General features: G+C 42.1%; 2 protein-coding genes across 6 annotated transcripts in view; both read right to left on the minus strand.

Moving 5' to 3' along the window:
- Nucleotides 1-4: 4 nt before the first annotated feature.
- Nucleotides 5-5,880, minus strand: LOC116440704 (vascular non-inflammatory molecule 3-like). The gene is made up of 7 exons (XM_032101757.1): nt 5,653-5,880; nt 5,436-5,566; nt 4,381-4,573; nt 3,581-3,872; nt 2,153-2,526; nt 812-982; nt 5-433 (listed from the first exon to the last, which is right to left on the minus strand). The coding sequence occupies exons 1-7, from the start codon at nt 5,863-5,865 to the stop codon at nt 314-316; spliced, it is 1,494 nt and encodes a 497-aa protein (XP_031957648.1). The 5' UTR covers nt 5,866-5,880; the 3' UTR covers nt 5-313.
- A 1,404-nt stretch (nt 5,881-7,284) lies between these two features.
- SLC18B1 (solute carrier family 18 member B1) overlaps nt 7,285-23,875 on the minus strand; it is a 29,601-nt gene continuing 13,010 nt past the window's right edge. For 2 of the 5 annotated variants that reach the window (XM_032101759.1, XM_032101762.1), the window contains exons 6-14: nt 22,669-22,825; nt 22,147-22,283; nt 20,363-20,464; nt 19,497-19,588; nt 18,253-18,348; nt 17,605-17,679; nt 16,062-16,155; nt 15,917-15,963; nt 7,920-8,137 (exon numbers count right to left, since the gene is read on the minus strand). In XM_032101759.1, coding sequence (XP_031957650.1) covers nt 8,062-8,137; nt 15,917-15,963; nt 16,062-16,155; nt 17,605-17,679; nt 18,253-18,348; nt 19,497-19,588; nt 20,363-20,464; nt 22,147-22,283; nt 22,669-22,825 — 876 coding nt within the window. In that variant the 3' untranslated portion in view covers nt 7,920-8,061. Of the gene's footprint in view, nt 8,138-15,916; nt 15,964-16,061; nt 16,156-17,604; nt 17,680-18,252; nt 18,349-19,496; nt 19,589-20,362; nt 20,465-22,146; nt 22,284-22,668; nt 22,826-23,875 lie in introns of all 5 variants that reach the window. The other 3 variants (XM_032101758.1, XM_032101761.1, XM_032101760.1) reach the window with 3 other exon arrangements.

Raw genomic sequence — 23,875 nt, forward strand, 5'->3', positions numbered from 1 at the left:
TTCTACAGCACTAAAGTCAGAGGAATTTATTTTCTATGGTTCCCAGTGTTAAGGCCAAGCTTATGCTGACCAAAGCTATCATATAAAAACACATACACAAGAGTCCAGTGGAATATTTCTTTTTGCTGCAGATTCAAGTCAATAAATCAATGTGCAGTGACTATGCTGTTAGATAAGGCAACTTGAGAAATAGAATGCCATTATAATATGAATATTAGTATTAATTACCATTGTTAGTAATAATTACCATTATTTGTGATTAATTAGCATTACAGAAACAAGCAGATGAAGTCTTAAAGGATCTGCAGTGAAATCATGGTGAAGCTTGATGTGTGTGTGGAGGGTCCTTTTCATACCACCTCCCAAAGAGTGTTACACTCAAAACTGGCTTTGATGTAGGAGCCCGACTTCTCAGACGTCCATCAGTTAGCACCTGGTTATGAAAAAGGAAAATAAGCAGGAGCATCATCACAGCAGCACTACTGCATGGCAAACACAAAATCCTATCTTCATTAATGCTGATCTAGCTGAGAGAGCTCCAGTCTCAATTGGAGCTAGCAGGACATCTGAGAAGAACTACATTTCTGTGCTGAGGGAGATCTTGTTCTAGAGGATTTGGGGGAAGAGGGAAGAAGAGAATTGCCAGGGTGGACTTACTGTATGAATACAAGCAGGAAAATCAGACAGAAATAAAGCTGCCTTGAACTCAAGGCAGAGGACAGAGGACACTGATAACAACTAAGTTGCTCCTGTGTCTTGTAGTGGCTTTCTGACCACTGATGTCTGACAAATCACAAGGGTGTCCCATTACCTCGAACTCCCCGGGGGCCAGCTGCACCCCGCTGTACAGCACTTCTGGGAAGACGTAGCTGGTGCCAAACGTGCCGCTGAGGGAGAACATCTCAAACTTGGTCTGAGCCGTCTCCACGGGCTCCCCACACGTGCTCAGGTCTGTGCTCGGGCACTTGAGCAGTGTGCAGATCTGCGGGGAGGAGGAGACAGGAAGGTAAAACACCACTAAGCTTTCAGCAACTGAGAGCTGGATTTGATAGAAGAAAAGCTGTCATGATGAAAAAATGCTCTGATACATCTATGCATTTATTTATTATACAGTCCATATAGTTCTCTATATATATTTCTGTGTATATAGAAAAGATTTATATCACACTAAAAAAAAGCCTAACCATAATTTTGAAGAACCAATACACTGCCAAGCCAAGTGAATACAAATGGTATATCCTTATTTATTGTCTTAATTTTTTTAGATAACCACATTTTAGATAATCACATCAGCACAATGGTACAAACCACTGAGCAGAAAACAGCTTTCTTGTTACAAGAGCATCCCTATGAAGACAGAGAGAGCAATATGTTCTTCTCTCCTTTTTGTACACATATACAGAAACCTCCTTACAATCATAAAATCATTTAGGTTAAAAAGACCTTTAAGATATGAAGTGCAAGCATTACCCAGCACTGCCAAACCAACCACTAAACCATGTCCCTAAGCACCACATCTACACATTCTTTAAATACTTCAGGGATGGTTACTCAACCACTTCCCTGGGCAGCCTGTTCCAATGCTTGACAATCCTTTCAGTGAAGATATTTTTATCAGTAACCAATCTAAACCTCCCCTGGCACAACTTGAGGCCACTTCTTCATGTCCTGTCACTTGGGAGAAGAGACCGACCTAACCTCCACCTCGCCACAACCTCCTTTCAGGTAGCTGCAGGGAGCAATAAGGTCTCTCCTCAGCAATAAATCAATCCTGCCAAACCTACAACCTGAAAAACCTGAAGAGCAACTTCTGAAAGATGTGTTGCAGAAACTACAATCAGCACAGAGAAGCATACATACCTATCTTGTCCTGTTCTTGCCAAAACTGCTGGGTGACCTCACCTTTAAGAGTGTTACAGCATAGGGTCAACCCAGGGTCTACACTTCCATCATTTATAACACAGAAAAGCAGATTAACACCCCTAATGAAGTAAAAATGTATCATGAAGAGAACAAATGTTTGGGGGGGGGGGAGGCTGAAAAATGCCTTGTCTTAAATGCCCCAAATAAAAAAAATAAAACAAATGCAAACAGACTGCAAAGAGAGTATTGCAGCCTTCCCACTGTTCAAGTAAGAGCAAAAAATTCCTACTTGCAAATAATATTCTCCTTCAACAACATGTAGACCATCAAAGGCACCCAGGACATAAACTTCGTCTTGCTGCTTCTCTACCATCTTGTAACTCAGATGGCAACAGAGGTCGGGCTGGCAAATGGCACAATTTCCCTCAGATTCAGTGAGTTCCGTAAATGAGAAGAGATCATGGTAAAAGACCCCACTGAAAGAGTGTTTATTTGATGGAAGCTGTTTGGTCTGGCTGGCGTACAATGTCCAGTTAACAGCAGCAGGATAGTCGGGAGAGAGACATGGGCGTGAACTCAGTTCTGTCACCAAAAGGTGACCATTATCCATTTCAGTACTGTAGTAATATGCTTTTGGACCATCTGGGGCATAAATACCACTCCCTGCAAACACATAACACCAGAAAGTTTCTAATCTGAAAGCAAATATATGGGACAGGTAAGCATAAGTCACTAATTATGTATGTGCAAAATTTAATTCTAACATTTACCAGACTGTTTTGAAACTAAATTGACCCTTCACAGACTGCAATCTTAACCTAATGTTTTTTTGCCATCAATGGAAAGTAGGGCAAACTCTGATGTTTCATGTATTGTAAGTGACAAGATTAGTGTCCTGATTATATATGATTTAAGTGGCTGAAGTTTTGCATTCTTCTTTAACTGCATTAGAAATCAGTAGTTCTGATTAAAATGGGTGGTAATACTGTCAAATCAAAAAGTTCTGTAAGGAAAAGATATTACCAAAATTCACATCTTTATGCAAGCACTTTACATAACTAGAGAAATCTTTAAAGTCCAGAGTAAAACCTACTTGTAAAGAGTATGAGTTGTATGACATAGGGTCATCAACAAGTGAGAACTAAAGGAATGGCTCATATCTCCTTTTATTTGGATGGCAAAGTTTAAAGCTACATTTTAGCAGTAAGTTTCTCCCAATTCTGCAAACAGATGCACACAAAATTTGTGCTTGGCTTCTAGCATCTGCTCAGGAAAAATTTACAGTGGAAACAAAGCCTGCCAAGAAAATGTGACACACAAGGTCCCCAGCCCAGAAGTACTAGTTGCAGAACTCAAAGGAACATTTCTCAGAGTTAGGGTTCCATCTAGTGGAGAAAACGAAGTTTGGGTCTTCACGTGGCCAAAACATCAATAAACATCAGGGTCAGAAGATGAAAAGTAACACTCATAAACTCACAGGACTGATTATTTAACAAAGACTAGAGGCGTTGTAGTCAACTTAAGCATTTCCAAGTTCTTACACAGCACAATTTTATTTCCTTTATATCAAGAACTTTACAAGTTCTCTTGTCCTAATCCTGTTGACACGAGTATGCATGCTTAAAGCTGATGGCAATTTCTGCTCAGGTCAGCTGCACTACTCAGATACAAGTGTTGCCCATGAGAACGAGGATCAATGAGAGCACTGTCATGTTACCTGTCATATCTAAAGTGGAATTGTGCGTATTTGCTGAAAGGAAGTTGACGCCCATTCCCATGGCCCACGCGGAATGGAACTGGACTGCTGATAACAGTGGAAGGGTGTTCACCCAAGCAGTTGGGAACAGAATGGTGTCAACCTGAAATCTGCTTGCCAAGACCACAGCTGGGTCATGGTAGAGTATGTCTGCACAAGTGAAAATGCCAAAGTAGCCAAAGGATGTGTTGAAAGTCACAAATCCTGGATCCTTGGGGTAATTAAACTGTTTCTCTGTCACAAAAAGGTTGTACTGCTCATGGAAAAGAAAAAAAGAATGGAGAAAATAAAATATTAGAAAATAAATCAAACCATCTGAGTTAAATGAACATTGAATCATTCACATAAATACAAGTAATGGAAAATATGTTTTGTGCGTGTGCTATATGTTAATTTCAAATAGGAGAACTCCTACCACTGCAAGAGAAGTCAACCACAAATATCTGGTGCTTCTGATTTAGACCAGTAAAGGGGATTTGTATTTAGTTAGGATGAGTTTATTTAGGATGTTAATGTTTAAATATCTTATGTGTCACTCCCTATAGAGATGCAGTAAAAAATAGAGTTTATTGAGCTTTACTACTCATTTAATTACTTGCTTTTAAATTCAGAATAGTGGCAGTGGCTTCCACCTGCCCTCTTACACTTGGTCTATTATGACTCTATGTAGAAATGCATTTAAGCCCAGGAAGCATCTTCTGTTCACATCTTTAATCTCCTGAGAATCATGCACTTAACTGAACATTGTAAAATTCTCTCACCTTGTGATAACGAGCCACCAGTTTCCCTTCTGAGTCAAAGACTACATTGGTATTGTACTGATAGTGGCCATCACTTGGGCACCTCGGATCACTGGAATTACATGGTTTCTTGTCCCCCATATTTGCAACCACATAGATAGAATTACTCCTCGCCAGACAGCTCAGTCTTTCCAGCACAGGTGAGGGAGCAAACCTAATCAGCAGGGAAGGAAGACAGAAGTAGAACATCAAAACCATTCAAAATGAAAATATTCCAATGTTAAGACCACAGATCACCAGACCAATAGATCTTATAGTCATATCTGAAAGGAGACTTGTTTCTTGTTACTTGACAGAAGAGAGCCCCGCTTCAGAGCTTAGCAGCTGAAATGCTCCCATCACCTCACATTAACTGAGGAACACAGGGGCTTCCTTGCAGTGGAAGCAAATCTTCACACCTTCAAGTCTCCGTTCTGGTGCCGGTGTGTGGCACAGCGCTGAAGTTACACCCACAATGGGCTAATTTCAGCCATTCTGCTCCAGCTCTCCATGTGACTGATGTGCCAAGGTAGCTTAGGATTTGTTTCTTCTGTGGTGTGTTTTGTTACCTGTCTACTGCAGCTTCAAAAAATGGTGCAATTTATTAAGGAAAATAACAGAATAAAAAGGCTACCATAACACAATTCAAAAATGCAAGTTTTAAATTGAGCAGTATACTCTTTCAGTAGTATCTGTTATTTTATTCACAAATATTCCTAATATTCCTGTATTTTAAACGTTTTCTACAACATGCATAGAATACCTTACTAAAATGTAGATTCTGTGTATTTATTTTTCTCTTAAATAAATCTCAACCTTCCTGGTATACTAAACTAGAATAAAAAGAATTACAGCGAGAAAAAAATGGCAGAGAAAAATTATGAAGAAAGTTGTCCAAAGCTATTTTTGGCAACTACATGATGTCTTAACTTGGCTTCATTTCACAGAACGTGCTCCAAGACATTTAAAACTATCAACAACCACTCCTAGCTGTCTTTCCCTTCAGACTGTTCCCCCATGTATAACAGGGATGATACCTTCCAGGATGAGCACACGGAATCCAGTCCACCTGTGGGTCTGGGATATCCTCAAGATAAGGGTATAATGTTTCCCTTGTGAAGACCCATCCGTAAATGCCGTCTTCAGGAGTCACAATGATATTGGCACCCTGGTACCAACATACAAACACCATTAAGACAATAAAAAATGGTCAGCGTTCACTCAAAGGAATGTCTCTTAATGATTTCATAATACCTGTCTGGCTGCTTCCTTGACAGCTGCTTCCAAAATTGCGATATTTTTCTCCATCAGCATCAATGCCTCCTCAGAAGAAACTGGTACTTCAGTGTCCTCTGACAAGACCACGTTGTGCTCATAGACAGCTGCAACATAGGTGTCCATGGCACAGGCCCCCAGAGCAGACAGCACCAAAAGCACAGCAGAGGCACAAGTTTTAGGAAGCTCCATGTCTGGAGCCTGGAAGTCACCCAAGAGGAGGCCTCAGGCAGGCAAAGGCAGGGGGCTTTAAAAAGAGGAAGTCTTGCACAAAACCTGGGAATTCCCCAGGCTGGCTGAAAGCTGACACCTGGAGATGCAATCACCTTGCCTGGAAAGTCTCACAATATCAAAGGCAAGAGAGCTGCCAGCATTGAGCAATGCTGCCTTACACTGTGGCAGGGAAATCACCGATGTGCTGCAGCCAAAGACAAGCATCATCTGCCAGACCTGTGAATCAGCCAGGCATGGCACTGCTGGTAGTAACACAGCTCAAGGCAAGCCTGGGTCACAGCAGGAAAACAAGTTTGGAAAATTTCAGCAGAGACCAGCACTGCCCAAACTTAAGGGCACAGGCATGGCTGTGGGAGGCAGGCAGGCAGATGATCCAGAGCTCAGTGCTCCCACACAGGCTCCTGCTCAGGGCTGCCCTGGTCCAGCCAATTATAGTTTGGCTATACCTGGCACAGTCACATATAGGTGACACATAGTCTTCTAGAGCTGTGTCAGTAGTGGCAGGTGGATATTTAGACCTGCCACTACATGAGACAAGCACAGCACTAACCAGGGGGTGGCTTAGCTTCCCTCAGAAGCCCCCATTGCTCTGTTAGTTAGAGGTGTTGGTTAAGCCTGTCTAGCTTCTACTGGGGGTCTGGTGAAGTTCACACATTGCAGGGCAGTTCATTAATTCCAGTGGCATTTGTGCCCCTTCTGGTCATCCTGGCCCCTCTGAAGTCCTAACAGCACATATCAGCTAAGTGAACAAGTCATTGCACAAAACAAGCGAAGTTTCATGTCTACATGTCTGTATCTTGCATCCAGCTCTAGTCCTCTCAGCTCCTTCTCACCTGGCTCATCATCAGCACTGGCATGATCAGCATTTCCAAATAAGTTGAGGTATACATTCCTGGTTTCAGTAAAGTCTAACACCTGATACAAAAAGGAAGGAAGCATTAACAAGATGTCCCATGGGGAAGCCTGCCCTTTGGCACCCTGAAGTTTCACAGCTCAGTTGGCTACCAGAGCAGTTGTTCTTGCTAGTCCAAAAGAGCTCTGCCAGAGAAAGAAGTATTTCTGATGTAAAATCCAGGAACTATTCACAAAAGAAACTGACTGGAAATTTCTAGACAGACCCCTTTTCTTATTTGTGGGAAAAAGGGCACCACAGAGAACCCCTTCTAGAAGCCAGTTAGGGGCTCAAGGACAAATTAAAAGACTTTTGCCACAACCAAGGTTGTCTAGACCAAGAAGTCTAGTGTGAGTTTGTCAGGAGTGTCCCTGTCCCCTTGAGGATCTTTAGCTGACCATCTGGAAGAAGTGAGATTTTTTTTCCCCATAGTAGCCTTAGACTCTCGATAGATTTGCTGTTGCAGAAGCAATTAGTACAACACATTCCAACTAGCATTTATTAGCAAAATAAATCTCACAACCACCAAGCTGAGTCTTCATATATAATACAAACACTCATCTGTGTGTGTATGTATACCAATGTATACACAAGGTCCCAAGTCTCCTCCAGAGCTGAAGATCAGTTTTTTCTGTGTAGACATGGCAACTTTTCTCCTCATTACTTTTGCCTCTCATTTTCAGGCACTCTCAAGATAACATAAATGCTGGTAGACAAGAAGTATTTTAGACTCTTGTTTTCTAAGAAAATTAACAAAACTTAGGAAAAAGTTGCTTTATTGAAAACAATATTGTTTTTATATTTGAAACTTGATTTGAAAATTGGTTTATATTTATTGAAAACAATATTAGTCCTTTATAATTTCGAATTCTGTTTTTACAAGATAATGAACTTCCTTTAAAAAAGTAGAGAAAATCATGGCAGCAAAATAGTACCTTTACCGAAGAATAATGCACAGCACACACAAGTATAGAAACCAGACATTTAAAACCACATCTTTTCACATACAGTGGTGCACTGTACATGGAACACAATTAAACAGGCTGACAGCTGAGGGTTACTCATCACTTAGGAGAACTTCCAAAAGAAAGGCAGTCATTGTTTAGTGTTTCAAAACAGTAATGCCTCTACAATTAAACCACAACTGGTTGTTCACTAAGGGATCATGTCCCAGCTCCAGAATAATGAAGCACTGTTAAGTCCAGTCACCTCAATACCAGGGTAAACTACAATAGCAAACAGAGAATTCGAAGTACGTCTGGCTATGTTTCATTGCCCATTAGACGAGTCCTTTCTTCATTATCAAAATCAGGAGCATTTTGCAGGCTGGAACTGGAACTGTTTGCATAAGAAAAAGAACAGGAGAGATAACACAAATTTTATATTCCATAGATACTTCTATGCGATACCTACATTATAAGCAAAATAGTACATTACATGCAAAGAGCTACATGGATCACTGGATTTGGTTCCCTGCTACTGCACAGAACCATGTACTGTTCATTCCCATGATCATACAATGGTTCAGAATGAAAGGGACCTTTAAAGGTCAGCTAGTCCAGCTACCTGCCATGGGTAGGAACATCTTAAACTAGACCAAGTTGCTCAGAGCCATGTACAATCTGGGTATGAATGTTTCCAGGGATGAGGCTTCCACTACCTCTCTAGGCAATCTGGACCAGTGCTTTACTACCCTCATAGTAAAAAAACTTTTTCTTCATATCTAGTCTGAATCTACCTTCTTTCAGTTGTTGGTGAGGATACTAAATAGTACTGGTCCCAAGGCAGACCTCTGAGGGACACCACTCATCACTGGTCTGCATCTGGACATTGAACCATTGACCACTGTTCTCTGCATGTGACCATCCAACCAATTCCAGCTCACAAACACCCTCCTGGAGGAACCATCAGTTCGGTTTACTCATTCATGCTATGGTCCTGCTGCTGGTATGGAATAGGCATTGCCTGGTTTAGTTGTCTGTTTAGGTCAGTAGGGATTTAGGAAACCACACAGACAAATTATTTAAGCAATATTTTTATTGCTTATCTTATTCATTATTAGGTGTTGCTGCCTGTTTTGAGCTTCCCCTCCCCCCTCCCAAAGACATGTGCTCATAGCTCCTTTGTTCCAAGCGCGGGCAAAGCCAAATGTAACTCAGACTCTTCAGCAGTGTCTGATTGGCCGCTCGCCCCGGGTCCGCCCCCAGTCCTCCCCTTTCCCCTTCTCCTAATAAAAGATCGTCGAGGGAAAGCAAAGGCTCTCTCTCAGCTCAGCTACTTTCCTGTAAACATCTCTGGTCGTCTGTCTCATTTGAAGGCTTCTAACTGCAGGGAATTGAGCGAGCAGGGAGCTATATTTCTCCCTCTTTGCTTCTGCTGATGGTATTTGCTCTGCAGCTGATTCAGGTACCGATTTTAGAGCTACTGAAGTGCTAGATTGCCCGTGCTACCTCTCAAGGCTGCTCGAGGCTTTCTAAGGCATTGAAATACAAGCGCTAGCCAGTATAAAGCTGAAAAGATACCTTCCGCATTTGGCGCCCAGCGTGCTATCTCTGAACTCCGGTTCTGAGAGATTTTCAGGGTGTCCCGGCAGCTGTGTCTGCTGGAGTTAGCTCTGCACGTCCTGCTGTGCCAGCTCTGTTTGGCGAGGTGTTACTTTTTGTGTAACATCGAGCCCAGAGCCTCAGCCTGTACCCTCCCCCACGCCACGTGGCGAGGGAACGGCTGGAAAGCAGAAGACCCTTCTCGCGTTTTTTTTTTCTCCGGACCTGCTTTCCTGTGATAAATCCAGAATTCTGGTGAGTATTTCCCTGCTGGTTTAGGGGCTCCTGTCTTAAGCTGGTGCCGGTATAAACTTTCTCTTTTTTTTTTCCCTCCTTTTTCGTGAGTAAGGGGTTGAGGTTTGGTGTGCGTTCATAATGGGATCTGAAGTTTCTGCACACCATAGAGAAATATACCACCAAGTTCAAAGTTACCTTTCTTTAACTGGGCATAAATACCCTAAAAATCTAGTTCAATCTTTTGTACAATGGCTTTTTCAGTACTTTCCTAATCTGACCTCCGAAGACATAAGATCTGCTGAATTTTGGGATAAGGTGGGGAGAAAACTCTCCTCTCTGAGGCGTGCAGGAGATGAAACAGTTTCAAAATTCTTTCCTCTCCTGTTACTAAGTTATACTTTGCCGGAGAAAAAGGCAGTACATGAAAAGCCACTGCAAAACCCCCCTGTTAATTCCCTTACACCCTCTTCCAACCCCTGTGTCCCGGACCCCTCTTCCCCTACGCTGGAAAACACAGCTAGAGCAGACTGCTTCTCAGCACAGGAGAGCTATCGTCCTCCTGGCTCACCCGTGTTTCCTCAGCACCCTGCCTTGGATGGGAATCCGGAGCCCATCCCAGGACCTTCCCAACCCCTTTTCTCCACTCCCTTTTCCCCAGTTTCTAGCCCTCATGTTTCAAGCGCGCGTAAAAACCCCTTCTCCCCCGATCTCTTTGTTCCCAGGGACGGCCATTGCCACGTGCTCGCAGCCCGGGAAAAAACCCCTCCCCCCAACCGCGTTTCTCCCAGTTTGTTTGTCTCCAGTAATGGCGGACGCAATGGTCCTTCCTCTCCAAACTACACCTCCCACAATCCCTTTCTCCCCCATCCCACAAATCCCTTCTTGTCCCCATCCCCTCCCACTCCTGCGTCACAACCTGACCCCGCCCCCGACTCCGCCCCCACAGCGTTGTGTTTCACCCCTCCCTCTGTTCCCGCCCACGGCTCAAGTGCCGCCCCTGCCTCCCACAACCCCGCCCCCGACCCCTCCCCTCCTCCGGCCGTGTCCCCGCCTCCACTCCCCGCCCCTGCCCCTCCACTCCCCGCCCCTGCTTCCCATTGTCCCGCCCCAGGTTCCCACAGTCCTGTGACCGCCCCTCTGAATCCGGGAGCCCATGGCTACCAGGAAGTAACTCCAACTGCTTCTGCTACACTCTCTTGTACTAGCAATGGAGCTAACCCTGACTGGAAACCCCTTTCTTATTCTGATATTAAGGATTTGTGCAAGGCAATTAAGGAGTTTGGAATGCATAGTAATTATTTTAAGAGCCTTTTAAGTGCTACTTTTGCAACTCACTTACTTGTACCTCATGATTTACTTACATTAATGCAAACTCTTCTCACACCTGGTGATTTTATGGTGTGGAAAAAGCAATGGAAAATAATTTTATCTGATTTATTAAAAATTTTGTGGCAAACTCCAGATAATTACCTGGATTTTGAAAACAATTATATCACATTAGACCTTTTATCTGGTGACAATAATATGGCAAATCCTCAAAAACAAGCAATGCTTATCCCTCGTCCAGTTCTTACTGAAATCACACGTGCTGCTGAAAAGGCCTTAACATTATTACCATCTCAAACTCCTAATTCTCATTATACCACCATCAAGCAATTGCCAAATGAAAATATTATTCACTTTTATAACCGTTTGTACGAAGCTATCTCTTCCCAGGTCCCTAATCCTGACCTCCAACAAGCGCTCCTACTCGAACTTCTCCAAGTTAATACGAATGATGCTTGCAAACAAGTCATTCTCACTCTCCCGCTGTATCCTCCTCCTACTGTTGAATCCATCCTTGAAGTCTGTACGAAGAAGGTGCAGCTGAACACAGCTGCTCCCTTTTTGAAAAAAGTGGGGATGGTTGGGGAGGTTGTGGAGAATGTTACAGGTACAGGAGAAACTCAATCGCGCGGTAACTTTGTATGCTATCGTTGTCAGAAAAAGGGACATGTAGCTCGCAATTGCAGAGCAATTATAACTGCTGATAAAAACTCTCCAAAGACTGTTTCCCCAGGTCAACAGCAGGGAAACTGGCAACTCAACGCGTCCTAACAGCTCCGCGTTCAGACATAAATAGGGCTGCAGACAAAGCAACTTGGACTTCTGGACTCAGGTTTAAGGTAACCTGTGATAAAGCACACCATTTCAACAACAACAAACAGACTGTAATACCCATTTCATTCCAGAATGTGGACCACATGCCAGAATTTACATACCTTTTTGTTATTGGGGACACTCGGGAAACACCTGCTGGGATAGAGGTTACACCCACACTGATGAAAGTGGATCAGAACGGGTGTTCTAACCTAATGGTACAATGTATATATCCACCGTATTTTATGCCTAAAGGTCAAGTCATTGCACAGGCCTTTCCACTGCCCAAATACCTGCCCACAGATGGTCATATCCCAGCCATCTGTTGGACTGAGGTTTTGGGAAACAACAAACCTGTAATAGAATGTAAGCTCCGTTACAAATCACATAAAATCAGTATAATGGGAATGTTAGACACAGGTGCTGATGTGTCTGTCATTCCATTTGATAAGTGGCCTACGCAATGGGAATTGCAATCTCAGGGCATCATACAAGGGATTGGAGGTACCCAAATTGCAAAGCAGTCCAAACACACCATCCAAATTGAAGGTCCTGAAGGACAAATAGCGACACTTCGTCCGTATGTCCTAGACACCAAATTCACCCTGTGGGGAAGGGATGCCATGTCTCAGTGGGGAACAAAAATTGATATCACGCCTAGACATCAAAATTTTCCCTTGCAGGCCACTGAAGCAGAGTGCCATCCACATAAATTAACTTGGAAAACAGATGAACCCGTGTGGGTTAACCAGTGGTCGTTAAAAAAGAAAACTTAGAGGCACTCAAAACATTAGTGGCTGAACAATTGGCTAAAGGAAATATAGTTCCAACTAACAGCCCATGGAACACACCCGTGTTTGTAATACAAAAACCGGGAAAGAACAAATATAGGCTACTCCAAGATCTTAGAGAAGTTAATAAGGTTATTGAAGACATGGGACCCCTTCAACCAGGTATGCCATCACCTTCAATGCTCCCACAACATTGGCATTTAGCTGTTCTTGACATTAAAGATTGCTTCTTTCATATTCCACTCCACCCTGCAGATGCCCCCCGATTTGCATTTTCTGTACCATCTCTTAATCGCGAAACTCCCATGGAACGTTATCATTGGCTTGTACTTCCCCAAGGTATGAAAAATTCCCCAACTCTCTGCCAAGAGTATATTGCTAAAATTCTATCTCCCATCCGTGCCAAAGCAGAGAAAGCCATCATCCTGCATTACATGGATGATGTGCTGGTGTGTGCTCCCAATAATCAGTATCTCGAGCAGACACTTAACATGGTGGTTGAGGCCCTAGAGGCCAAGGGCTTTGAATTACAACCTGAAAAAATGCAGAGAACAAGCCCTTGGAAATACCTCGGACTCAAAATCACAGAAACCTCTATCACCCCAACACCTGTCACCATTAATAATAACCCAAAAACATTAGAGGAAGTGCAACAGATCTGTGGGACACTGAAGTATTTAAGGTCCTGGTTAGGACTCACCACAGAGGATGTAGCTCCTATTGCAAACCTGTTAAAAGGGGAAGGCGGTCCAGCATCCCCTAGATCCCTGACAGAAGAGGCAAGGCAGTCTCTCAAAAAGATACAAGAGCTCATTTCCACCAGACAAGCGCACAGGTATCAGCCCTCCCTACCCTTTAAGCTTGTCATTCTAGGGAAGGTACCACGCTTTCATGGCCTCATATTTCAGTGGGACAAAGAGCAGAAGGAACCCCTCATCATAATTGAATGGGTATTCCTTCCACTCCAACCTCCTAAAACCATCACACAGCCACAAGAACTAATGGCAAAAATTATCATGAAGGGTAGAGCAAGGCTCCGCACCCTGGCAGGATGTGACTTTGCATGCATCTATTTACCTGTAACAACTGACGCATTAGATCACCTACTCCAAAATAATATAAATTTACAATTTGCATTAGATAGTTACTCAGGCCAAATCTCAAATCATTACCCAAAACATGACATGTTTAATCTGCCATTCTCTTTCATCCCTCGAGAGATTCAAAGTAGAAAACCCCTCGATGCGATTACCGTTTTTACTGATGCCTCAGGAAAAAGTAAAAAGTCCGTGGTCACATGGAAAAATCCAAAGACGCAAAAGTGGGAATCTGACATTGAGGTAATCCAGGGATCACCACAAGTAGCTGAATTAGCAGCTGTTGTTAGAGCATTTGAGAGGTTCAAAGAACCCTTTAATTTGGTCACAGACTCAGCATATGTAGCTGGAGTAACTGTTAGAGCTGAGCATGCTCTCCTAAAAGAAATCTCAAACAAGAAAATTTATGATTTACTCTCAAAATTAATTTATCTGGTTTCCCACAGAGAGCATCCCTATTTTGTCATGCATGTGAGGTCACATACAAACCTGCCAGGATTTATTGCGGAAGGTAATCGTAGAGCTGATGCCCTGGCTATGCCAGCAGACATAGTTCTATCAGCCGACTTACCAAAGCTCCCCCAAGTTTTTGAACAAGCAAAATTGAGCCATGCCATGTACCATCAAAATATTCCTGCTCTTATCCGCATGTTCCATCTGTCGCGGACACAAGCAAAAGCAATAGTGGCAACATGTCCCAACTGCCAGAAGCTACAGCTTCCATCACTGGGCATGGGGGTCAATCCCAGAGGCATTAATAGTGGTGAAGTGTGGCAAATGGACGTCACACATTTCCCTGAATTTGGGAGATTAAAATACGTTCATGTTTCTATTGATACCTTCTCTGGTGCTATGTATGCCTCTGCACATGCAGGTGAAAAGGCTAAGGATGTTGAAAAACATCTTGTCCAAGCTTTTGCTGTGCTCGGTATACCTGAGGAGATAAAAACTGATAATGGACCTGCCTACACCTCCCAGGAGTTTAAAAACTTTCGTCAGCAGTGGGGATTTCGACATGTTACAGGTATTCCTCACTCCCCAACTGGACAAGGCATTGTTGAACGTGCCCATCAAACCCTCAAGCGAATGCTGCTACAACAATCAGGGACCACCAAACTTAACTCACCTGTCCTCAGACTCAGCAAAGCACTGTTTACCATAAACTTCCTGAATGGCACCTTTGAGGATCCAAACCCTCCCATCTATCGTCATTTCCAGAACACCAGGAGACAGAAACTGCAGGAAAATCCAGAAGTCCTGATCCGAGACCCAGAGACTCAAAAAATCCAAGGACCGTACAAACTTGTAACTTGGGGACGTGGGTATGCCAGTGTATCTACCCCTCAAGGACTGAGATGGATCCCAGGCAAGTGGGTAAAACCTTATGTCACTTCCTCAAAAGTTAAGGAGGTTAAAACTGCCTCCTGGAAGAGACGCCGTAAAAAGAATCCTGATTTTGCACCTTCATGTAAACCCCCTACTGTAGATCTTTATGTTAATCCCTTAAGTTAAGTTGCACTGTTTTGCAGTCAGGTTTTTGCACTGTATTTTGTAAATCTTTGTCCTGATACTCCATACCATAGATGTCCTGACTAAACCCCTGAGTTTTGACTGGGGAACTAGTTTAAAGGCATCCTAGGTACTGTCGAGTTGTAGGGACGATAGATTACAATTATATTTTGCACTGTTTTGTTCTATGCACTTTTAAGTTACTAAGAGTTACAACCCAGCTTTAAAGAAAAAAAAATAGGGAATTGTTGCTGCCTGTTTTGAGCTTCCCCTCCCCCCTCCCAAAGACATGTGCTCATAGCTCCTTTGTTCCAAGCGCGGGCAAAGCCAAATGTAACTCAGACTCTTCAGCAGTGTCTGATTGGCCGCTCGCCCCGGGTCCGCCCCCAGTCCTCCCCTTTCCCCTTCTCCTAATAAAAGATCGTCGAGGGAAAGCAAAGGCTCTCTCTCAGCTCAGCTACTTTCCTGTAAACATCTCTGGTCGTCTGTCTCATTTGAAGGCTTCTAACTGCAGGGAATTGAGCGAGCAGGGAGCTATATTTCTCCCTCTTTGCTTCTGCTGATGGTATTTGCTCTGCAGCTGATTCAGGTACCGATTTTAGAGCTACTGAAGTGCTAGATTGCCCGTGCTACCTCTCAAGGCTGCTCGAGGCTTTCTAAGGCATTGAAATACAAGCGCTAGCCAGTATAAAGCTGAAAAGATACCTTCCGCAATTAGGTTGGTAGTGAGGAAAAAATGCAAGCACAGATTTCAAAGGTTTGCTTTATATGACTGCAAGCAAAATAAATATCTCAGCATACCTTTTTCTTATTGCCTCAATGATGTAAAATATTCCAGTTGCAAGACCCTTTGAAGAAACAGCCAGTTACAATTGTAGTAATTATAACAACCTTATGCAGTAGCTCATAACTGCACTAAATATAAAAAAAAAGTGTAATTACTTACACTTAACAGTGGCCATCCTCCTTGGATGGCTGCAGCCCATTCAAAACCCAGCTCTTCATTTAGAAATCCTCCCAGAACTGGACCTACAAATGCCCTGCATCAAATCAAAATCAGGTATTGGCATCCCAAACAAAAAGGGTACGTATCATATTCTTAGAGAACTGTTTTATTGGGTTTTGTGGCCTTCCTTCATAGACTCTTATCTTTGACAACAAAGAGATTTTCTTCCAGAGACCTAACTTTCCTAAAATTCACAGTTAGTACGAATTTTTTATTTGCCAAGGCCCCAGTAAATCCAGTTACCTCCTCATCTGGAAACAGGATCCACATCAGACAGCTGAATGCAGTCTTCTTCAGTAGAGAGACCCCATTAAGGACCATGCTCTAAGAAAATATCTACATTGATCAATTCTATTATAAGAGAAATTCAAAGTCGCATCCCTCTGAACACAAAGTTTCCAAACTTCAAGACAAAGGACTGATGAATATAAGCAGGTGGGGAGGCACATTGTGACAGACACAGTCACTGCAAAGTTGAGCTGTCTGTAACTGCCCTGCACCTTTATGCCTGTCTAGAAAATGCAGGTTATAAAGGTTATGTTGTCTCCTAATGAAAAGTCTTACATGATATGGTCTCTCATGACAGAAAGGTACAAAACTGTGTAAAACTAGAGAGACTTCCTGGAAGCAAGTTACATTATTAAACCAGGCTCGATAGCAGCATAAACCTGGGGTTTGGTACCTTTATAATACCTGTGTCTGTACTGAAATAAACAGGACTGCTAGACAGCTGGAGCTTGGAAAAAAAATGGTGCAAATTTATGCCACTGAAACATACCTGCAGCCACAGAGGACTACAAGGACAGATAAAAATATCCTGTAAATGGCTGCCAATAGGGGCACTCTGTCACTTCCCACTGAGCGACAACTCTGAAGGGTCACTGAGCCAATAGCACCTTTCACTTGTTTTTGTGACAATGACCCTGATTAATAAACACAGACACACTCTGCTAAGCTGTGCAAACGTAGACCTTACATAGTTGCTGTGGCTGAAAAAGAAGAGAAGATTCTACCCTAAGGTATCCCAAACAACATGAGGAAATGTGGAAAATGGAAAAAGGAAAATAGAATTAGTCAGGAGCAGACATCTAGCTCACTCCATGGGGGTGGACTTAGCTTTGTAAAAAGATAAGGTCCACATCTTTCTGTACTGAGCATTAGATATCTTTAGTGACAAGAAAAGTGACCACACAGAAATGCAAGCAAACATCCACTTAATCGCTACAATTTTTTGATATGCAGAACAGTATGTTTCAAGGAAGACATGTTCAGAGCATTGTCAAAACAAAAATTTTACCTTTTGTTGGGTAAAAAGCTTTGTTTTAACATGTCTATCAGGCACCTGTCAAGCAAGAAACTTTTGAAACAAGGTCAACACTGTGACTGCAATGCAAGGGTTCTGGTTGTAGTGCAGCCAGGTTTCCATGTGGCAAGAATGTGGAACAGCTGAACTCTCACAGCTTAGAAAAAGGGGTACACCTACCCAAGGGACCACATGGCATTGAAGAGCCCAGAAACCAATCCCAGCAGACTCAGACCTTCTTCAAATCCATTCTCACTGCAGAAAGACAGACCAGTTAGAGTTGTACAATACATACTGTGTCTCAGTCTGTAGCCTTTCCCTATAGACTTTTTCCCCTCCTTTTAATTTGCACACCACATAAATAGTTAACAAGCAAAAGTGTCCAGTAGAATGTCTGTCTACTCAGTACATTTTTCTTTGCTGCCTCTCCGGACGATTGCAGTGCTACTCCTCATCTCTGATTTCTCCCAAGTAAGATCACACCATCGCACTAATTCCTCATGTCTCATATGGCAAGTGTGAAACTGTGACAGTGGCTTTTTAGAAGCAAAGACCTTGTTCCAAAAGGAACATAATAATAAGAGTAAATCAAGACCCTTCTAGATCATTACTGAGGTACACATTTACAAAGTTATACTGGGAGGAAAATGACTGGGGTGCTCAGTCAGAAAAAACTAAGACAATAGAGTAGTGGAAGCATTTAAGTGTTACTATCTGCCTTTGCCTCAAAAAGGGGTAAAAAAGCCATGCTTCATATTCACCCCTGAAAAACAGTTTCAAGTTCCTAGTGTCAGTAACATGAAAGAAGGTTTGGACTAAGTTACTTACTATGCACATTGCAGGATCTCTGGAAACAAGGGCATAGCACTCATGCCAAGGGAAAAGCCAATCAAAACCAACACTAGCACAAACATCCACAGCTGACTGAAAGAGAGGCATTTACAAGAAGTTAGCTGCTGAAGACTCTTTCCAAGCAAGGACTCCATTTTGACTGAAAGCTGCTATATTAGCTCTCTCAGACTGATCAGCAAACTATGTGTCTTGAAGCCAGTACTAAGACTTGAAAAATCCAGTTCTATGCTTTAAAAAAAAGACTTTGTAAAGGACTATGAAAAACCTGTGCTCAAATCATAAATTTTCTTAGCAAATGCAGTTCATTTTATGAGGCGCATATAGGGAAGAGGTAGACAGATGAGGTTAACTCAGTAATGCCTATGTGCAAGCACCAGACTTGGTTTGTTGCAGAAGTGAAGGATTTTGAAGTTAAAATTTTGTAGCCTAACATATTACAACCAAATAGACTTAGCTAAAGAACCTTAAAAATTTGACTGATTTCTTTTTCTCCCCAGCTCAAATGTGTCACTGCACCAGTTTCAAATCTATGATCTTTAAAAATTAGCAGCCTAGGAGGAGTTGTATGCATTAACAAGCCTATTATCATCTTCAGCAGTGTCTAACCAAGGACAAAAGAACTGTACAGTTGTTTTGTAAATGTAGCAGTGTGTTTTGCTGTGAATTAACTTGAGAAATATGGCATTACAGCATTCAGGTGCAAGAGACATTGTCTTTACTTTGCTAGTGAAAACAAAGCTATAATCTGTCACTTTTCTCAACAGGCTATATACTGAGAGAAGCAAAATCAGTACTGCTGCACTGCCATGCAAATAAACCCCATAGTTTAAAAACACTGATGAAATAGAAAAATTTGGAAATTAAGACAAAACGAGAACTTTGTTTTGCTGAACTGGAAACGCCACATAACTGGAAAGGAAGGAAAATAAAAAGCAACATTCTTCCTACCATACACATTAACATGAACACAGTAACAGTAGAAAGCAAAAGAATAGGATCTATTTTATGAAGCTGTAAAATCTCCATTTTTAGATGCTTTCACTGTTTTACATTCCCAGTCTCATGCTAGACATCAAAAAACCACCATGTTTCACGGTCAAAGGTAGAAGTTAAAAACCAAATCTCTTTCATGGTCAGAGCTGCTGATTACAGACTTGTGGACATACATGACCATGGCTGAAAACATCATATAAGGGGACAGGCTCAGGAAGAGGCAGTACCTTTCAATGTGCAGTACAGGAGCAGGTCCTAGCATGAAAAAGCACACTGCTGTCATTAAGTCTCCAGATATCAGCAGCCATTTCCTGATGTACTGTGTAAGAAAAGGAAAAGCTATGCAATTTAAAATTGGGAATTTGTCATGTACATCAAGAAACAATAAATTCATGTTTCCTCACCCCAGATGCCATCACTGGCAGCAGCTGCTTAATACAGAGATTTCAGGATACTGACCAATGGGCATTACTAGTTTGTGTCAGGAAAAAAGGTGTCAGAAAACTGTCACTGTCCTTCAGGCACGGCATTCAAAGTGTAGGTTTTCTTGATCAATTAGCGCTGGCTATCAAACAGGCAGTTTTAGGTGTCCCACTGTCAAAGGCTCTTTCTATGGTGCTGTGAAGAGCTAAAAGACCAGGCTAAAGGATAGGCGGCCAGTGCGCTGATCTGATCTGGATATTGTGCTTTTCAAGAGATAAAGTCAACACAGCTAACCAGAACATCTTTATTCCTCTTCTCAAAAGCTAATAGAATTAGATGTGGTTAAAAGCATGGATAACTGGGACATATTTTCCCACTCTCTATTCCATATTGCATGGAAAAAGATTGTGCTTAGTCCACTAGAAAAGCTCAGCACACTTCAGCTGCTTGTCTGATGTCCTTTACTGACTTGGGCACTCTTAAATTATCCTGGACCTTGCAAAAGACACCTTCCATGTGGCAGTAATGGGTGATGTGCAAGGTCTTGAAAGGCAGATCCCTTTACAAGACCAGGCCTACATCCAGGGTTTCAGTATGAGATGCTCTCCATCTTTAAGCAAATGCAGAGAGTGCTTTAGTAACCCTGCACACACAGCAGGGTAGGACTCACCGGCAGTTTGTCGCTTACAAGTCCAAGGAGGGGAGAAGACAGGGAGTAAGAGAGTGCCAAACCAAGGAACACCAAGCCCACATAACCAGCTGGGAGTTTGAACTATGGAAAGGCAGACAAAACAAAAACCAAGACAAACCAGATATGCTACATTCATTGAAGGACAATTCAAGAATTATAAATTAAGTCAAAATACTGAAATGCGTGATTTTAAGCATTTTACTGATACCATACAGAGTTTTTTCAAGTATTTGAAATCATCCAGAGAGCTTCAGTTTCACTGCTTTCAGCAACACTTTTAAGCATGAAGTGGTGGAAACACCTGACACAACTGTACTCATATAAAGCCTAAATAATGTCAGGAGGAAGCACTATGCTATGTCCCCTACACCTGCATGCTGGATTTTAACATTACAATCCGACACACTTGAAACAGACACTTCAGACACTGAAATTTAGATGGATTTAGACTCTACCTCTCCAATCTTTAGTTTTATTTGCATTAGAAAAGCCAAAGTACTGTATTCATCCATTGTTAATCAGCACATCTTAAAAGTAAATAGTGCTATAAAAATCAACTCCAACTTTTCAACCAAAGGGTAATTTTTATGATAATGAATAAGAGGTTTTTTGAAAACACCCTGAGGCCCATATTTTCCTAATGCAGACACACATTTCTGTATTGAAACAGAATGTGAAATGAATCAAAAACATATTAGTTTCTCAAATGAGTGCCTTAACTAAGAGTTAGAAGGTATTCCAAGATGTTTCATGTGGCATAGACTACATAAATATTCACTATTTCCTTTCCATAAGCAAGTACATGATAATAACTCTAATTTAGTGGTTAGAATGCCTGCCAAGAGGGCTACAGCCCTTTCACAGCAAGTATCTGCTAGCACAGGGCAGAGGGAAAGCAGAAGAGCCATAGAAGCACACCGATTCTACAGTGGGATAATTTCAGATCCCTCCTGGGAGATCAAAGATGTACATTCACATCTCCACTGATGAAAGAGTTTATCATCAAGTCCCCTCCACCTTGGACAAATGCTGTAAGGACAGACTAGACAGACAAAAAGTAGTACAGCCATCTGTGAAACACTGTGCCTTGGAAAAACAATTAATAAATAAAGCCCTCAAAGACCATTGCTTAATTTTACACAGGAACAGAATCTTAAACTGCTTACTTCAAATCCATTATCTTAAACACTACTGGGAAAATAAATAAATAAGCATTAAAATAAATTTAAAAATAAATAAAATGGCATTTGCCTGTTTAAGGAGTGAGTGAAGAAGTCAGCTGACAGGTTACACAGTTGCAATTAATTTAATTTTAGCAATGCTGTAAGAGAATGCAGAGCTGTGACATCACCTTGTGGAAAGCATGGGTTCACATCAAGAGATGTAACACTGTCAGTGACTGTGGCAGCTTTCAAAAATTTGATTTCAGGAAGGAAGAAAAAGGTCCCTTGTTTACAAAAGCTGTTTCTGTGCCCTATTCAGAGACAGTACTTTGCAGCTGAAAGACATTTAAGTGGAGAAAGTCCAGTTTTAAAGGCTTACATTTCTTCATTCTCAAAGTTATTGAGACCCAGCAGGAAGAGATGGTGCAATGGATATTGACTTGTCAGTACTGTGGAAATCAAATTATTTGGAATTCATACAACTAACAGTTAACTAAAGCAGTGTTAATTGGATAAAGGTCAATTTTGTTTAGGATATTTACATTTATAACCAGTTACTTCCTATTTATTAAGTCTTCACTGCATGTTAGCAGGACTTACCTTCTTTAGGATAAATAGAGACATTGTGGGATCCAAAAAACCTAAGCATGCACTTAGGGAAAATATACTGAGACAGAGTATTAAAACTTTTGGCAGAAGAATAAGCTTCCAAAATGATTCCTTCCTAGGGGACGAATCTGTTTCAATACAAAAGGGGGGGAAACTGCATTATTTTCAGCAGCATAAGCTCATGATTGATCTTCTTGCTTTAGAAAAGAAACAGTATTTCCCTTTTGTTAGTTTGTAACTCCAGTTACACAACAGATGAAAGTCAATAGTAGATTATTATATGCTATACTATTTTTATAGTAAAAACCAAAATTTGATAGGTGAAGAAGTATACAATTTAGATTCCAACACAACAAATTCCCACCTTGAAAAGAACTAAAGGATGTACTACTCCAATTATGTGAAAAAAGTGACTTGGATCAGACTCCAGAAGCTGACACTTTTTAAAAGACACTTAAATACATGAGAAGTTAAGGTTTCACGAATGAGGGAGGCAGGTAGAAGGAAGCTTACCATATTTTGGCAATATGCATATATTCACAGGCACCAAAGCCAACACTATGCATCCCAGTGTAATGAAAGGGACCTCATAACCAAATGATTGATACAAGAAGCCACCCAAAGGTGGGCCCAGCACCAGTCCGAGCCCTGTAAAAATTTCAAGGCTGCCCTAAAGGATAAAAAACAAGCAGAAAGGAAGTCAGTGTGTTAAGAAAATACAATGCAACAATAAAAAGCAAACCTCGTGTCTAAGGAGCAGCACAACATAGCCAGGGTAGTGAAAAGCAAGACTAGGACATCGCTTGGACAAGAGCTAATAGTGACCTTCTCAAGCTGGGATAGCAAAAGGAATTCCACAGTTATCTGAGTGATAGCCATGACTTCTCTTGCTTTGCTACAGGGAACCACCTGTACTGCAGCATTCACCACTCTGCTGTCACCTAACAGATCCCAGTCTTGAGGCAAGGCAAATGCTCCAGTGGCAGAAAGCATCCACAGGACAACTCAGGCTGAAGGGATCACCTCCCCCACCTGCCATTACACGCCAGCCTGAGGGAAAGCATCTAAACAAACCTACTCAGATGGGTCATTATCTCATGGGACGAAGTACATGTGCCAAGTTAAAGCTTTCTCTTCATAACCAACTGTTTGGATTCACTCCCTAGGGGTAGGAAAAAATAATGAAATTGCAGTGGGGATAACTCAGATTGTTTTGGTTATAACTTAATAATCTGGTATCTTTTATAAGATACTAATTTGTAAAAGGACAGTAATACAGTTACATCTTGTGCTACAACATCGTAGTCACCACTGTCAATATCTGCCTCAACACTCAATTAATCAATGCTTACACCACCAGTGAGAGCTGGCAGTAATAACTGCTTACAGATAAAGTTTTGATAACTTCTGTGTGGAGGGCTATGAGCCCTTGGCACAAGAGCCCTCTGCACTCCCTTGGAGGAGAGAAGCCTGAGGGCAAGATGACTTTCCCCAGAGATAAGCAACCTTCCTCAGGTCGTGGTGAGAAAGTGAACCATCCCCAGCATGCCCTGTTTCTATATGGGAATAGCCTGTACCCAGTTGGCTAGTTGGTTTCTACCCCACCCCCTGCCTTTCCCACAAAAAGCCCCCTGTTTCTGCCCCTCAAGAGGGAGCCTTGTCCGTGGCCTTCCCTTCACCGGGGCTGCTGGACGGTAAAACCCACCTCTGTGGAATAGCC

This window comes from Corvus moneduloides, chromosome 3 (genome assembly GCF_009650955.1).
Source record: "Corvus moneduloides isolate bCorMon1 chromosome 3, bCorMon1.pri, whole genome shotgun sequence".
NCBI classification, from domain to species: domain Eukaryota; kingdom Metazoa; phylum Chordata; class Aves; order Passeriformes; family Corvidae; genus Corvus; species Corvus moneduloides.

Bases quoted from the DNA above. Each gene is read 5' to 3' on its own strand.
- LOC116440704 (XM_032101757.1), bottom strand. From the start codon at position 5,865: ATGGAGCTTCCTAAAACTTGTGCCTCTGCTGTGCTTTTGGTGCTGTCT. The intron at 2,527-3,580 runs GTAACATGACAG...ATGTGTTTGCAG, and splicing joins TTCCACTTTAGATATGACAG to GGAGTGGTATTTATGCCCCA. The intron at 983-2,152 runs GTAGGAATTTTT...TCCTCCCCGCAG, and splicing joins AAGGAGAATATTATTTGCAA to ATCTGCACACTGCTCAAGTG.